At 48.2% G+C, this 14,608-nt stretch overlaps 1 protein-coding gene across 1 annotated transcript; it reads right to left on the bottom strand.

Moving 5' to 3' along the window:
* Positions 1–7,560: 7,560 nt before the first annotated feature.
* Positions 7,561–14,190, bottom strand: TUFT1 (tuftelin 1). The gene is made up of 13 exons (XM_058043036.1): positions 13,855–14,190; positions 13,503–13,571; positions 12,598–12,699; positions 12,202–12,276; positions 11,623–11,730; positions 11,032–11,091; positions 10,551–10,631; positions 10,168–10,275; positions 9,838–9,932; positions 9,202–9,307; positions 8,650–8,733; positions 8,034–8,134; positions 7,561–7,615 (listed from the first exon to the last, which is right to left on the bottom strand). The coding sequence occupies exons 1-13, from the start codon at positions 14,188–14,190 to the stop codon at positions 7,561–7,563; spliced, it is 1,380 nt and encodes a 459-aa protein (XP_057899019.1).
* Between the last annotated feature and the right edge of the window lie 418 nt (positions 14,191–14,608).

The following is a 14,608-nucleotide window of genomic DNA, read 5'->3' as shown; positions in this document are numbered from 1 at the left end:
AGCAGGCCATGCGGCAGGGCAGAACAGCTCTGGCACAAATATGTGCAGACGCCCGTGACACAGAACGTGACAAACAGGGGGACATTAAACATCATGCTTGTGGTGAGGGCCTCGAGGGGAGAAGGCAAAAGGGACCCCAAAGACACACTAGGGAGCACAGCACACCGGACAACAAGACACAGACCAGAGCTGTTCTGCACTGCCCGCCTGAAAGCTGCCATCAAAAGTAGAGCCTCTCCCTTTAGCTGCCCTAAGAGGCCCTTGGAGAAGATTGCTTTTCTCTCTGCTAAATTTTAAATCTGTCCCAAGAACTCCCAACCGGCTGCTCCCCCATCAACCCATCTCCAGGCCATGGCCCCCAACTTATCTTTTGGTTGATTGGTGATGTGGATCCACATTGCACCTGAAATGAGTCTGCCTCCGAGGGCCCCGTGATGGCCTGTGAGCCTCTTGGTTAGCTACAATAAAGAAAACCAAAACCAAAGGATGAGTCCAGCCAAATGTGGGCCAAATCCCTGCAAGGCAGCTACTTGCCCTCTCCTGGGTGTGCCTGGCTCCCTCAGGCTCCAGCTTCATTCTGATTGCAAGGCTGTGGCCTTTATTAGGAGTGGCACCTGGGTTAGAGAAAGGCAAAGCTAAATGCCATTGCTGTGAGTGCAGTGGAGGACCTTGTGTGCTGCAAGACATGGGAATGCCTCTGCTAGGCTTCTGAGAAGCCTTGTGTGGGGGGGTTCTCAAATAAACACCCTTTCTCACCCTGCTGCCTGCAAACCTCCTGCTACCCACAATAATTCCTAACTGTATACCTGCTCACCCTCCCTCTCCTACTCACAATCCTCAACTCACCTGAAGCCTCAATCTCAAACATCATCCTTGACATTGGGCAGATCCCTCTTATGACATGATGAATCTGCTGAAAAAAGTGTTGTACTTGACACAACCAGGAATCTCTGGAAGCTGCACTCCTCCTAAAAAAAATACAAAACAAAACAAGAACAAAACCAGAAATTACAAATGCACTTTACCACCCCTAAACACAAAACCCAAGATCATGAACCTAAATACTTCCTGTATTCCATGCTATTTTCTTCACAGAATCTTCCAAGCCTCTGCGCTTTAGATGCCCAGAAACACCTGCTGAAAATAAGCTGAGACGAGCTGAAAGAGCCTCTTCGCTGAAATGAGAGGAGAGCTCCTACCCCAACACATCCCAGAGAGGGAATGAAGCCCCTCAGCCACGGCTGGGGTTAATATACCCCTGATGGTGCCCGCCTCTCGTTCCCATGGCACCCAGGAAAAGGGAGGGGGCTAATCCCACCAAGCCCTCAGAGCAGCTACAGCTGTTTGGGCCCTCTGACTTGAATTCAAGGGGAGTAAATGGCTTGTTATAGAAGAAAATTCTTCACAAAAATAACAGCACTTTCTTTTTTGCAGCAACTGCTTGGAGCAAAAGAAATAAAACTTTCTGTTTAGGCGGCATAACTAGATAAATTGGGTAATTTACTGTTAACTAACATAATTATTCCTTAGTAGCTACTAAGTAGTACTTCCCATGTGATTAAGCTGGGTGGAGAAGAATACTAATGATATGAATAGTCTAAGTCTCCTTGGGACCTCTAATTTTGGCTATCTATATTATAAGTAAAAATAAGAAAAATAAAAGCCTCCCAGGCAGTGTTAGGGTTAAATGCATGCCAGGCTCATCCTTCTCTGAGATACTTGGTCCTACAGCACAGAAAGAAGTGCTCTGAAATGTAGTTTTAAACCCTTAAAATGCTGAAAAAGGCAGAGCTTCCTTCCAGTGAACTCCTTAAAAAGAGGAAATGGGGCAGTTACCTCTACTGAGGGTAATACAATGACAAATAAATAGTTTCTGCTATTTAATTTGCTCTCCTTAAGTATTGGGAAAAGAGGGGTTTTCCACACTTTAAATCTCTCTAGTGATGAAAAAAGAAGGATTTTTCCCTCAGTTCAAACCCTTAGGATGGAGGGATAGCTGGGTTTCTCCCTCAGTTTGGGCCTCAGGACAACAAAAAGGGGGTGGCTACCCTTAATTCAAACCCATAAGAAACATTGTCAAGGTTTTCCCTTCTTTTTAAACTGCCAAATAATAGAGAATGGGGACTCCCTGTCAATTAACACCCCTAACAGCATAGAAAAGGCAGGGATTCTTTCAACTGCGACCATTAAAATTGCAGGGGAATCCAAGTCCCTACCAGTCTGAACACAAAAAATAATGGAAAAGGAAGCTTTTTCCCTTTTTTCTAAACCGTTTTTCTCCTAATAACCCTTCTCCTTTCTGGGAGTGCTCTGGAGGGTCTGGGGCTTTGGAGAGGGACTGACACAGTAAAAGGGGAAAGTTGCAAGCCCTCTCCTGGAACCCCACACGCTGCCTGGCCTGCTCAGATGCTGCCCCTTGGCAAAAGGGCTCTTCCCTTGGCGTTTTCTCAAAGCGATGCTCTGTGCCCGGGTGGGTCCGGCTGCTCCCTAGTCCGTGCTGGATGCTCCGACCATAGTTCCTGGAGAGACACTTGGGATACCCCTGTTAGCCCCTCTGGCCTAGCAGCTCCCTGTGCAGCTGTGCCCGGGTAACCCTCTGAAAGCAGCTGGTCACACGGGGCGCTGCTAGACCTTGGACTGGGGGTGGAGGTGAAGAAAGGTCCTGTGAGGAGCTCCTTCCCCTACACAGCCCTTCGTCTGCCCCTTAAACCATGGGGTGCCAGACTTTCCTTTCGAAGGAAATTAACAGCCTTTCCTCTCTGTGTGCCCATGGCTGAAACTGCGATTCGGCCTCCAAAACTGCAGAGAACAATTTCTCACAGCCCGCAGCTGCCAACACCAAGAACTCTCGCTGCCCTCGGAGTGCCACGTGCCTCCTGCGGACGGACGTCGACACGCAGCAGGGGTGAGTTTGGTTTTACAGGGTGGTGGTGGTGGTGCAGGATTTCACCAGGAGCAAAGCTGCCCCCACCGAGAACTCGGGCTGCCCTGGCAGTGCCAAGCACCTCCTAGTGCAAACTGGCATCAGGAAACTCAGGGGGTGAGTTTTTCTGCGCAGAAATTCTCCCAGACCAAACCTGAGAGCATCTAACCCTAACCACAACAACTTAGCTGGGTCTAAAACTTACAACCTTTGGACTGGCAGTGTGGGACCCGACCCGCTGTGCCACCGCTGGCCCCTTTCTAAAGCATTCCACTGCAGTCCTAAAACTCTGCCTTTTCAGAGGGTGTTTCCTCTGACCCTGACCATAATCTTCAAAATATGCTAAAGACTCATAGAATGGCTTTGAAAAAGCCCCAACAATACCCTGAAAAGTCCCAGAAAAGTCCCTTCCAAAATCTCTTAAATACCTTTAAAAGTCCTAGAAAAAAAACTCAAAAAGACGTGCTCAGTCTCCGAACTCCACCTCTTGCTGTCTAGCCCATAGACGTCACCCCTACCTTTTTGCTGTGGGTCTGTTGTCCTCTGAGGGTTCTGTCATTGTCCTGCTGTGTGAGGGTTGCCGTCTGGTCTCGCTGCTAGGGTTGCTGTGTTGTGCTGCTGTTGGGGGAAAAGGCTGTTTTTAGGGGGGGCTGGTCAGGCTGAGGTTAGGGCTGGGGTGAGGGGAGGTACAGCTGTACCCTGTACCCCTGATCTCCACTGGACTGTCCAGCCCTCAGGCCCTCTCCCTTTACCCCTCAACCCGTCCCTCTGCCCCCCAGCCCTCAGCTCCTGTGTGTCACCCTTAACCCCTCTCCTTTGCCCCTCAGCCCCCAGCTTCCCTGTGTCATCCTACAGCTGCCCCTGCCACCCTCGGCATCTCTGTGTGTCACCTGCTGTCCCCTCCCTCTGTTCCTCCCTCAGCTCCCAGCCTCTGTCACCCTCAAGCCCCCACAGTGCCCCTCAAGCTGCCCCTCAGCCTCCATGTGTTGTGCCATGAAAAGACCCTAAAAAAACCTAAAAATTCCCTGAAAACACCCTAATCTTCAAAATGTCCTAAAAAACCCATGAAAACCTAGAAATAGACTCAGAATGCTGTTAGAATACACTGAAAATACCCTACTTTTATAAAACCCCTAAAACACCTCATAAAAATCCCCAAAGAACCTTTAAAAATCCCTAAATATACCCTAAATAGTCCAAAAAGAGCTCTAAAACTACCCCCAAAATCCTTAAAATGCCCTGATAAGACATTAAAAAACCTAAAAATTCCCTCAAAAACCCTAAAAATACCCTAGCCCTAAAAAGTCCTCCACATACCCTCAATAGTCAGAAAAAAACCCCAAGAACACCCAAACCCACTCCCCCAAACAATTCTTCAAAGTACTAAGAAAGTCCTGAAAAACCCCTAAAAGTATCCTAAATGTTCCCAGCAAATCCCTGAAAAATTCCTCTGAAAAAGCGCTCAAATATCCTTTTAAAGCCATGAGAAAACCCTAAAAAACCCCTTAAAAACTGCCCCCAACTCCTACCTGTCACTCTCTAGACCACAAACATCATTGCTACCTTTTTATTAGGGTTGCCGCCGGCAGCTGATGGGAGAGTTCTGGGGCTGCCCCAGCACTGGGCTTACTGCCTTGTGCTGCTGTTGGGGAAAACTGGGGTCCTAGGGGTGCTGTTTAGGGTGACCTTGTGGTTGGGTTGAGGGCTGCTGCACCTGTACCCTAACCCGACCTGGTACCCTGTGTCCTTTGTACCCCTAACCCTCAGTGTGAGCTCTCCGTCTGTCAAGCCTCCCCTCCTTGCCCCTCAGCCCGCAATGTCTGTGCGTCACCCCGAAACCTCTGATATTGTCCCTTGGTCCCCTGGCCTCCACTGTGCACTCTCCACCTGGTTAGGGGTGGTTTTTAGGCTAAGGTTAGGGGTGGTGTGAGGGCTGGTTCACCTGTCACCCTCAAGCAGCCCCCACTTTGCCCCTCAAGGCATCTGCTCCCCCTGACCCTCTTCTTGTCACCCTCAAGTTCCCCGCTCTCAGCATCTCTGTGCCACCCTGGAGCTCCCCAGTTGCTCCTAAAGCCCCCTTCTGCTCTCAGCTCCCCTCATGCTCTGTGTCACCCTCCAGCCCCCTCCCCTCAGCCCGCAGCCCCTTATGACACCCTGCAGCCCACAGACGTTGTCCCTGCCTGACTTACTTGGGTGTTGTCCCGCTGCAAGAGCTGCGCTGTCCTCCAAGGGTTCAGGCTCCTGCGTGCTGCTGGAGGGGACTCACAGGGGGGAGGTGGGTGAAGTAATGGATGGAGCGGAAAGTGTGGTGGGACGGGTTAAGGGCAGAGTGAGGGATGGAGCAAGGGCGGGCTGGAAAATAGAGTAGGGTTAGGGGCGGAGAAGGGGATGCAGCAGTAGGGGGCTGAGGTGAGGAGGTGTTAGGAGGAAGCATAACTCCATAACTCCAACACCAAGTCTGCAGCCAACGAGAACTCTGAGTGACCTTCGGCAAAATGATGTAAGGAAACTGGGATGATAAGTTTTGTTTCCCATGGAAAAGGGATGGCATTTGTGTCTCTGGGCCTGCACTCTGCCCAGGACCTTTGGTCTCCAGTGGGCTGCCACCTCCTAAAATTCCAAACATCACAGGTGAGACAGGGGGGTGGAAATTTTACTTGGGGTAGAAACCAATTTTGGATTTAGCTGAAGTCTGCTGGTCAAACTTGTGTAGTCTGTTAATTGGTGCGCTTGCAAAAAGGCCGGCAGAGAGAACAAAGGGAGTTTGAGGCTACTGTCGGAAAAAGAGAATCTGGGTTACAACCGAGTGCACGGCCTTGTCCCTGTGTAAGTCTGAGGTTTTGCCGGCAGCCGTCACCGAGTGCTGAGGGGTCCCCTGGTCGATAGGGAGGGTTTGCTTCAGGCTTTGCTTGTGAAAGGTGTGAAAAAGGCAAGCAGCTCTGAAGCAGATGAGCCCGCTCTTGCCTGTTAAAGCGTTGGATAAATCAAAGATAAACCTTCAAGGACCCTTCCCACCCAAACAGTTTCGTGATTCTTTGCCCTGGAGGCAAGGGTGCACCTGTCACCACATTTCTCCTCACAGAGAAAAGCAAGGCACAATTCTTCCCAAGAATATTTCTGGGATTCACCTTCTCTGAACCTCAGAGGAAGGAAAAACAATTCTTGTCTCATTTGCTGTGCCTGTGTTTGTGCCAAAGTAGAATGCAACATGGAGATTGTTTACCCAAAGTGATGGCGTTTGGTTTCCTTGGCCTGTCAGGGCCGAGCGTGTGCGTGTGTCAGGACTGCTGGGTGACAGTCACGAGTTGTGTGCGGTGTGTGCAGGGTTGAGTACTTGGCAGATTCAGTTTAGATGTAATATAGTATAATAAAGTCATTAATTAGCTTTCTGATAAGGCAGAATGCAGATTGGAAATATTTGCACATATGATATTAAAGGACACGTGAGCCACCATTCTGTGAGACAAAGACACAAGACTTGGCCCATCCCTAACTTAGGACACAGCTGGGGGTCCCCTCTTGGTCATTCCTGAAGGTCTCGGGTGTCCCCAGGCCCCACTCCTCGTAAATCCATGGATCCTGGGGCTCCAGACCTTTTGAAGAGGACTTCTTGGGATCTGGAGGTGAATCCGAGACCCCTCAAATCCCACCCTGAGTCCCCCAGTTTTTGGGAACCCAGAAAACCCTAATTGCAATCCCAAAGTTACCCCATTCCTATGGAATCAGGACCCGCAAAAACCCCAAAAGCCAAAAAGAAAAACCCTGGAAAAATCCCCAATTCCCAACCTGAGCCCACCCCTGGTTTTGAAAACTGGGAAAATACCAATCCCAAAGTTTCACCATTCCCATGGAATCAGGACCTGGGAAAACTGAAAAAGCCAAAAAACCCAGAAAAAAGCCCCCACCTTCCCCCCAAAATTCCCAATCTTTTCCAACCAACCACAACTTCTGGGATTTAAAGCAGACAGAATTTTTTATCTTTAATACGAAAACCAGGAATTAAAAAATTCCAAGGGAATCCCGAGGGATCCTGGTTGGAGCCTCCGGGGTCAAACGTGGGATTGGGGCAGTCCTGGGCCAAAATTCCCAAGAATTACGGCCTGTGCCCATCCCCCACCTCACCCGGAGACTCTGATAATTTACAGAAATAAATACAGGGAATAAAATCCCAAAATCACGGGAATTTCAACAATAATCATTTGGGGGGGAAGCATGTAATTCTGCGGGAAAAGCAGGAAATTACGTGGGAAAAACACAGGATTCAGCAGAAAGACACAGAATTTTTAGGGTTGGGAGAGCATTTTCCAAGTCCAAGGGTGGTGCTGGAGGTTGACAGTGTGGTGGCTCCCAGCTTTTTGGAATCTTTCTTCAGGAAAAAAGCAGAATCCAAGATTTTGATTTGGAAATTCCCAAAAAAAAGGTGAAATCCCAAATCCGGTTAGGAAAAACCTCTGGACTCCACACGGGAATGGCGAGAGCCGGAAAATCGCTGGGAAAAGGGGGAAAATTCCCGATTCCGACCTGGAATCGTGCCCGGGGCGATCCCACACCTCTTCCCTCGGGAAGGGCTCTGACTCCAGCTGGAAATTCCGGTCATTCCGAAGGGGAAGGATCCGGCTGGGCCCAGACCCCAAAATTCAGGTTTCCACCACTCGAATCAGGGGCAGTGGCTTTGGGCCTGGGAGGCGTTTGCTGGGAAAAGGGGAAAAAAAAATAAAAGGAATTTTCAGTAGGAAAAAACAGGGAAAAGGGTTTCGGGGAGATCTGGATTCCTAAAAATTCCTGTGGGAGGGATTTGGGATCAGCTGCAGATGTGGAAAAATTATGGGAGATTTCAATTATCCCCAAATCTGGAAGAGCATCCCAAAATTCCAAAAGTTAGTCCCTAAATCCAGAAGAGAATCCCAAAATCCAACAGTTCATCCCAAAATCCCAAAAACAATCCCCAAAATCCAGACAGCACTTCCAAAACTGCAGCCCCGAATCCAAAAGTTCATTGCCTAATGCAAGGAGAATCCCCAAACCCAGAGGAGGTCCTGGAGTTCCCAACCTGAGTCCCACCATTCCCAACCCAGATCCCAGAATTCCTGACCCTGAATTCCCGCCGCACCTGCTGACGTATTCCGACTTGGAGCGTGCGCGGGCACTGCTCCCGCCCCGGCTCACTTGTTTCTCGATCAGGTGCTCAATCCGGTCATGCATCTCCAGATTCTGGGGAAAAAAAAACAGGATTTGGGATTCAGAAAGGATTTTCCAACCATGGAGAGCTGCCTTGAGATGGTCCCTCTGTGCTCGGAATGGGAATTTCTGGGATTTGGGGTAATTTGGAGCGTAGGAATGTGACTGGGGAGTTACTGAGTTATTTGGGAAGGTCTGTCCCAGGAAAAATGAGGATCAGGGAATTTTCCATCTCAAAATCCTCAGTCTCACTGTTGGATTGGAAATTTCCCAGGTATTTCCCAAATCCTGGCAGAAATGGTCAGGCTCAGGTTGGGAATTTGGGGCTTTTTCCAGCTTTTTTTTTTTGGTCTTATGGGACTTCCTAGGTCTTGATTCCCTCCCACCCTTTTCCCCCCTTTTCCTCCCTCTTTCCTGCTTTTCCCACCTTTTTCCTGCTTTTCCCCCATACCCAGTTCCCCAACCACCCCCACAAGGAGCCCAACCCCGATCCCAACATTCCAAAAAGATCCAAGCTCGGATCCAGCCCACAGAACTCCGGGCCCCACCTCTGCTTCCAGGTAGGACACTCTTTCCTTCAGCTCCTGGATCGCTGCGTCCTTGGCCTGGATCACGCTCTTGGAATTCTGCAGCTGCAACCCGGACATTTCCAAGGGATTGGCAATTCCCGGGTTTTTCCTGGGTTTTTCCTGCTTTTTTCTTTTTTTTCCCTGTTTTTCCCCAAGACTGTTTTCCTAGTTTTTCTTGGATTTTCCCCAGATTTTTTAATGGTTTTTGCCTAGATTTTTCCCTGGTTTTTCCTGGTTTTTTTTTCCCCAGTTTTTCCCAGATTTTCCCCCAGTTTTTCCCAGATTTTTTCATGTTTTTTTCCAGGTTTTTCGCCTTTTTTTTCCTAGATTTTTCCCAAGATTTTTCACAGGTTATTTCCCAGTTTTTTTCCTAAGTTTTCCTAGAATTTTCCTGGGTTTTCCTCTGGTTTTCCCCTGTTTTTTCCCCCCTTTTCCCCATTTTTTTCCGGGAATTTTTCCCCATTTTTTCCCCAGAGTTTTTTCCCATTTTTTCCCTGGATTTTCCAAGGTTTTTCCCAGTTTTCCCATCACCTGCTCGATCATCTGGCGGACTTTGCGCTGCTGGCTCTTGAGCATGTCGTCCAGGTGATGGATTTTCTCCCGGAGCCCTGCCACCTCCTTCTCCAGCTGGGATGAGCTGAGAAAATACCGGGAAAAATCTCCAGGAACAGTCTCCAAAAAAACTGGGAATGCTCACATCAAAAGAAACCCAGAATTCCTCCTCCAAAAACAGCCTGGGAATGGTCACATCCAAAAAAAATTGGGGGTGTTCGGCTAAAAAAACTGAGATTGCTCACAGCAGAAAAACCTGGGAATGCTCATCCCCCCCCCAAAAAAAAGGGAATGTTCACCTAAAATAAACTGGGAATGTTGACAGCCATAAAATTCTGGAATTCCCACTCAAAGAAAAAAAAAAGGGAATGTCCACCACACAAAAAACCAGGAATGCTCACCCCAAAAAAACCCTGGGAATGCCTGTCCCAAAAAATGTGGGAATGCCCAGCCGTGCAAAAAACTGGGACTGCCCATCCCAAAAGACCCTCAAATATCGGGAACAAGTCGGGGCATCAGGAACTGGGCATTCCTGGGATTTTCTCATTCCCAGGATTCCCCCTTCCTGCAATTCCCATTCCCAGACTCCCGGAATTCCCATTTTCGGATTCCCACCGCTCCTGCTGCGCCGCTCTCTCCCCTTCCGCCTTCCGGAGCCGCTCCAGCTCCGCCTGTCCAGACTCCATCCGTGCCAGCAGATCCTGGTGATCCTGCGGATTGGGGAGCGGGATACGGGATAATAATGGGATAATGGGATATTGGGATAACAGGATAATAATGGGATATTGGAATATTGGGATAATGGGATACAGGGATAAGGGGATAGCGGAAAACCAGGAATGGGTCAGGATATCGGGAATGGCCTCCAACTCATCCCAATCCCAAATCCACTGATCCCAGGGCTGGTTCCTGATCCCAAACCCACCGATCCTGATCCCAAATCACCTTTTCCATGCCTTCCAGGAGTCTCTGGAGCTGCTCCACCTCTGTCTCCGCTCGGCTGCGGGCGGAATCCGCCCGCTCCGCGTCCTCCTGGCACCGCAGCAGCGCCCTCTGCAATGGGAAATCCAGGAATTCCGGGAATTCCGGGAAATCCGGCTCTCCCGGGATCCCAGGACACATTCCAGGACTTTCCTTGGCAGGAGGATTTTCCTGGAGATCCCTCAAAAAACCCCAAGGGGAATAGTTCCTCAAAAACCCCAGCATCTCCTCTAAGATTCCAGAATCTGGACAGAATTGCCCCTAAAATTCCAGAGTTTGGGCAAAATTCTCCTCCAAGATTGGTGAATTTGGGTGAAATTCCGGGTTTTTGGGAATTCCAGGCTCACCTCGAGGCCGCTCCGCTCCAGCTGGTGCCGCTTTTCTGCCTCCTGGAGCCTCCACAGGAGCCGCGGGGCCTCGGGGTCCTCCTGTGGGAACGGCCCCAGAAGGCCCCAGTGTCCCCCATACATCCCAAAACTCCCAAATTTTGCGTTTTTCAAGAGCTTCAAAATTCCCCAAATTTGGTGTTTCCAAGATGTCAAAAATTCCCACATTTTTGAGTTTTCCCACAGGTCAAGAATCCTGAATTTTTAATTTTCCAAGAGCTCAAAAATTCACAAAATTTGGGGTTTTTAGCTAAAATCCGAACCTCCCAAATCCCCATTAAAACTTGGGATTTCAGGAGTCAAAATTTGGTGGAAAACACCAAATATTCCCAAATTAACCCCAACTATTCCCCATTTTTGGGTGGAAAACAGGTTTCTTAAACATTTTCACCCTAACCCAGATCCTGTCCTGGAAAACTCCAGAAGTTTTTCCGTTCCCTACCGGATTATCCTGGGAATTCTCCCGGCAGGAGCAGCTCTGGTTCCGCTTCTCCAGCACCACCTGGAATCCAGGGAAAAAAGGGGGAAAATTGGGATTTATCCCAAATTTTTCTAATTCCCCAATTCTCTTTTCCCAAATTTCAATGGATGTATTCCCAATTTAAATCCATTTATTCCTAAATTTCTATGTATTTATCCCCATTTTCCCCCCTTTTTTTTATTTCCAGGACCTGCTCCTACTTCCCAATTTGAGGCAAAATTTGGGAATTTTGGCAAAATAGCAACTCCAAAATTCCAGGATCATCCCCGGGAGCTGTGAAATCCCTCCAGAAAATTCCAAATTTCACATTTTTCACCCAAAAATTGTATTTTCCTGTTTTCCCTACCAAAAATTGGAAATTTTCCCTTTCAACCCCCCAAAAAAGGAAATTCCTCCCTTTTTCCCTGAAAAAAATGGGAATTTTCCCTTTTCCCACCGGAAAAAATGGGATTATCCCCTTTTTTCCACCCAAAACACCTCTGGAATGGTTTTTCCAGGGGAAAATTCCACCTTTTTTTTTTTTTTTGGTTTTGTAGTACCCTAATTTTTTACCTCTGAGCTCTCCTGCAATTCCCGGAATTCCCGGAATTCCAGAAATTCCGTCCGGGTCTGGAGTTTGGTGCTCAAATCTTCACGGAGTTTTTTGAGGACGCTCCCAGCCTGGGAACAAAAAGGGAAAAGTTGGGGTTTTCTTGGGATGTGGGAATTCGAGGGAATTGGGAGGGGGGAAAAAAGGTTAAAAAGTCCAAGTAAAAATGGGGAAAGATCCAATGAAAGGAAAATAAATGAAAATAAAATTGGGAAATCTGGGGAACTTTTTGGGAACTAATTCAGGGAAAATTTGGGGGAATTTTGTGGGAATTTCAGGGGAATTCTGAGACATTTTTGTGGAATTTTGAGTGATTTTGGGCTAATCTGTGGAAATTTTGGGGTAAATTTTGGGCAATTTTGAAAATAATTTTTGGGAGTTTGGGGGGAAATTTGAGCTGAGATTTGGATAATTTTGGGAGGATGTTTTGGGAATTTCATGTCAACTCAGGGACTTTTGTGAGAAAATCAGGGAATTTTACAGGAATTTGTGGGAATTTTGCAGAATTTTCAGGGAATTTTGTGGAATTTTGGGAATCTCACCTCCTGGATGTGCCGGACTTCGCTCTTGAGTTGTGTCACCGGCTCCTCGTGGTTGGCGCGAGCCTTGAGGTAAACCTGGAATAAGAACGGGAATGAAACGGGATTGGGAACGTCCCAAATCCCTCCGGGAATTCCGACGGATCCAGAGGGGTTGGGCAAGGCTTCCCAAAATTTCCCGGAATCTTTTGTCCCTGAATTTTCCTGCTAAATTTTAATTTTCCAGGATTTGTTTTGGGAGGGGTTTCCCCACCTGTGTTGTTCCCAAGGAGTGGAATTCCCTGAAATCCACAAGGAATTCCCTAAATTCCACCTGGAGTCCCTCAAATACACTAAATCCCAAAAAAATCCACCTTTTATCCCTAAAATTCCACACGGAAATCCCAGGATTTGGGGCACCTTAATGATCTCCTCATCGCCGTCCTTGGATTTGACGCACTCCGAGGCCAAGGAATTCCCGTCGGATCTCTTGGCCACCATGGCAAAGGCTCTGCCCACCGGCTTTGGGGGAAAACACAGCAATTTTGGGAAAAAAATTCCCAGGCAATGCCCAGAATTGGGATCTGCCACCCTCAGGGTGGTGGCCAGGTGGGAATTGTCCCGAAAATCCCAGATTTGGAGGCAAAATTCCAGGACTTCCATGGAAAACCCCAGGATTTTCAGCTGTTTCCTGCTGTGGATAAATCTCGGAAAACCATGATCCCATTCTCTCTCCCAAAATGATCCCAAAAAACATGGATTTTACCACAAAAGCCAAGACTTCCCCCAAAATCCTGAATTTTCATCCCCAAAATCCCAGAATTATCCCAAAATTCCCATTTTCCCTCTCCCAAATTCCTGGTTTTACCCCCCAAACTCCCAAATTTCCCCCCAAGACCCCAGTCTTCCCCCAAAACTTCCAGATTTCCCCCCCAAATTCCCAGAAAAATCCCAAATCTCACTTTCTCCCCCCAAAGTCCTGAATTTCCTCCCAGAATTCCCCCCAAAATTCCCCTTTTACCCAAAAAATTCCCATTTTCCTCCCAAAACCCACAGTTTTTCCCAAAATTGCCAGAATTTCCCCTCAAAATTCCCATAAAAATCCCAGATTTCCCATTCCTCCCCCCAATCCTGAATTTTCACCACAATTCCCAAAACAAATTCCCAGAATTATCCCAAAACTCACATTTTTCCTCCCCAAAATTCCCCTTGTTACCCCCTCAAATACCCAAATTTTCCCCCAAACTCTCAGATTTCCCCCCAAAATTCTCATTTTCCCCTGAAATTCCCAAATCTCCCCCCTCCCATTCCCGCTTTTTCCGCACCTTCTGTTTGGGCCGGGGCTCCCCGGGGGGGTCTCGGGGCAGGCGCAGCCTCAGCACCGGCCCGGCCTCCTAAGGGTTAAACCCGGTTTAAAATCGGGGCTAAAAATTAGCATTTTGGGCAAATGGATAGCTCAAGATAAATTGGGAGGAAATCCAGTAAAAATCCAGTAAAAATTTGGGATAAATCCAGAAAGAATCTGGGATAAACAGGGAAGAAATCCAGGATAAATCCCGGAAAAATCCCACTGTTCCCAGATTTCTCTGCTGGGATCGGGAATGAGAAAGGGAAGGAAAAGAGACACTGGATCCGGATTTTGGGGTGGGGGGATTTTCCAAAAATTCCAGGACTCACCTCCGGATTCCAGGCACATTTGGGGCCCCCTCCAGAATCTTCCAGGGATCCGGGGGAGTTTTCAGGGCTGGGAAATTCTGGGAATTCCGTGGGACGCCTCATGCTCAGCTCCTGCTGGGAAAAGTCTGCCCTGAACTGGAAAATTCCCCAAATTCCCGAATTTTCATTCCCAAGGAGTTTTCCAGCCCAAGCCCAGGAGGACTTTTTGGGGGAATTCACTGGGAATGGGAATTTTGGAAATCGCAAAACTCCTGGGATGGGGAATCCCAAAATCCCAACCCCATCCCAGAATTCGCAAGGCAAGTTTTCCCATTTTTCCAAGGTTTTTTCCATCATTCCAAAGGATTTTTTGGGAAAAGCTGGGAAGGATGGGGAGGGAACTCCAAAAATCCTGGAATGGGGAATCCCAAAAATTCCAGGAATGGAGATCCCAAAAAAACCCCGGGAATTTGGGAATTCTCAGCAATCCCAAAGTGCTCCTTAAAAGGCTGGGAATGAGGAGTTTCCCTCTGGAAAATTGGGAAAAGCAGTCTGGAATCCCGGGGAAAATCCCAGCGTTCCCCAAATCCATAAAAAAACTGGGATCGTTGGGATTTGAGACACAAAATTCCCAAATTCCCTGGGATTTGGGGCGGGGTTGGATTTTTGGGAATGCACCAGCCCCGCCCCAAGGCCCGGCTAGGAAAAGCGGGAAAAAACCCGGGAAAAAAAAAATTGGGAAAACTCCTCAAATCCCAGCTGGAAAATTCCAGGA

This window comes from Melospiza georgiana, chromosome 33 (assembly GCF_028018845.1).
Source record: "Melospiza georgiana isolate bMelGeo1 chromosome 33, bMelGeo1.pri, whole genome shotgun sequence".
In the NCBI taxonomy this organism is placed as follows: Eukaryota; Metazoa; Chordata; class Aves; order Passeriformes; family Passerellidae; genus Melospiza; species Melospiza georgiana.
Note: the sequence above shows the minus strand (reverse complement) of the source record. Positions and strands in the feature narration are given on the sequence as shown.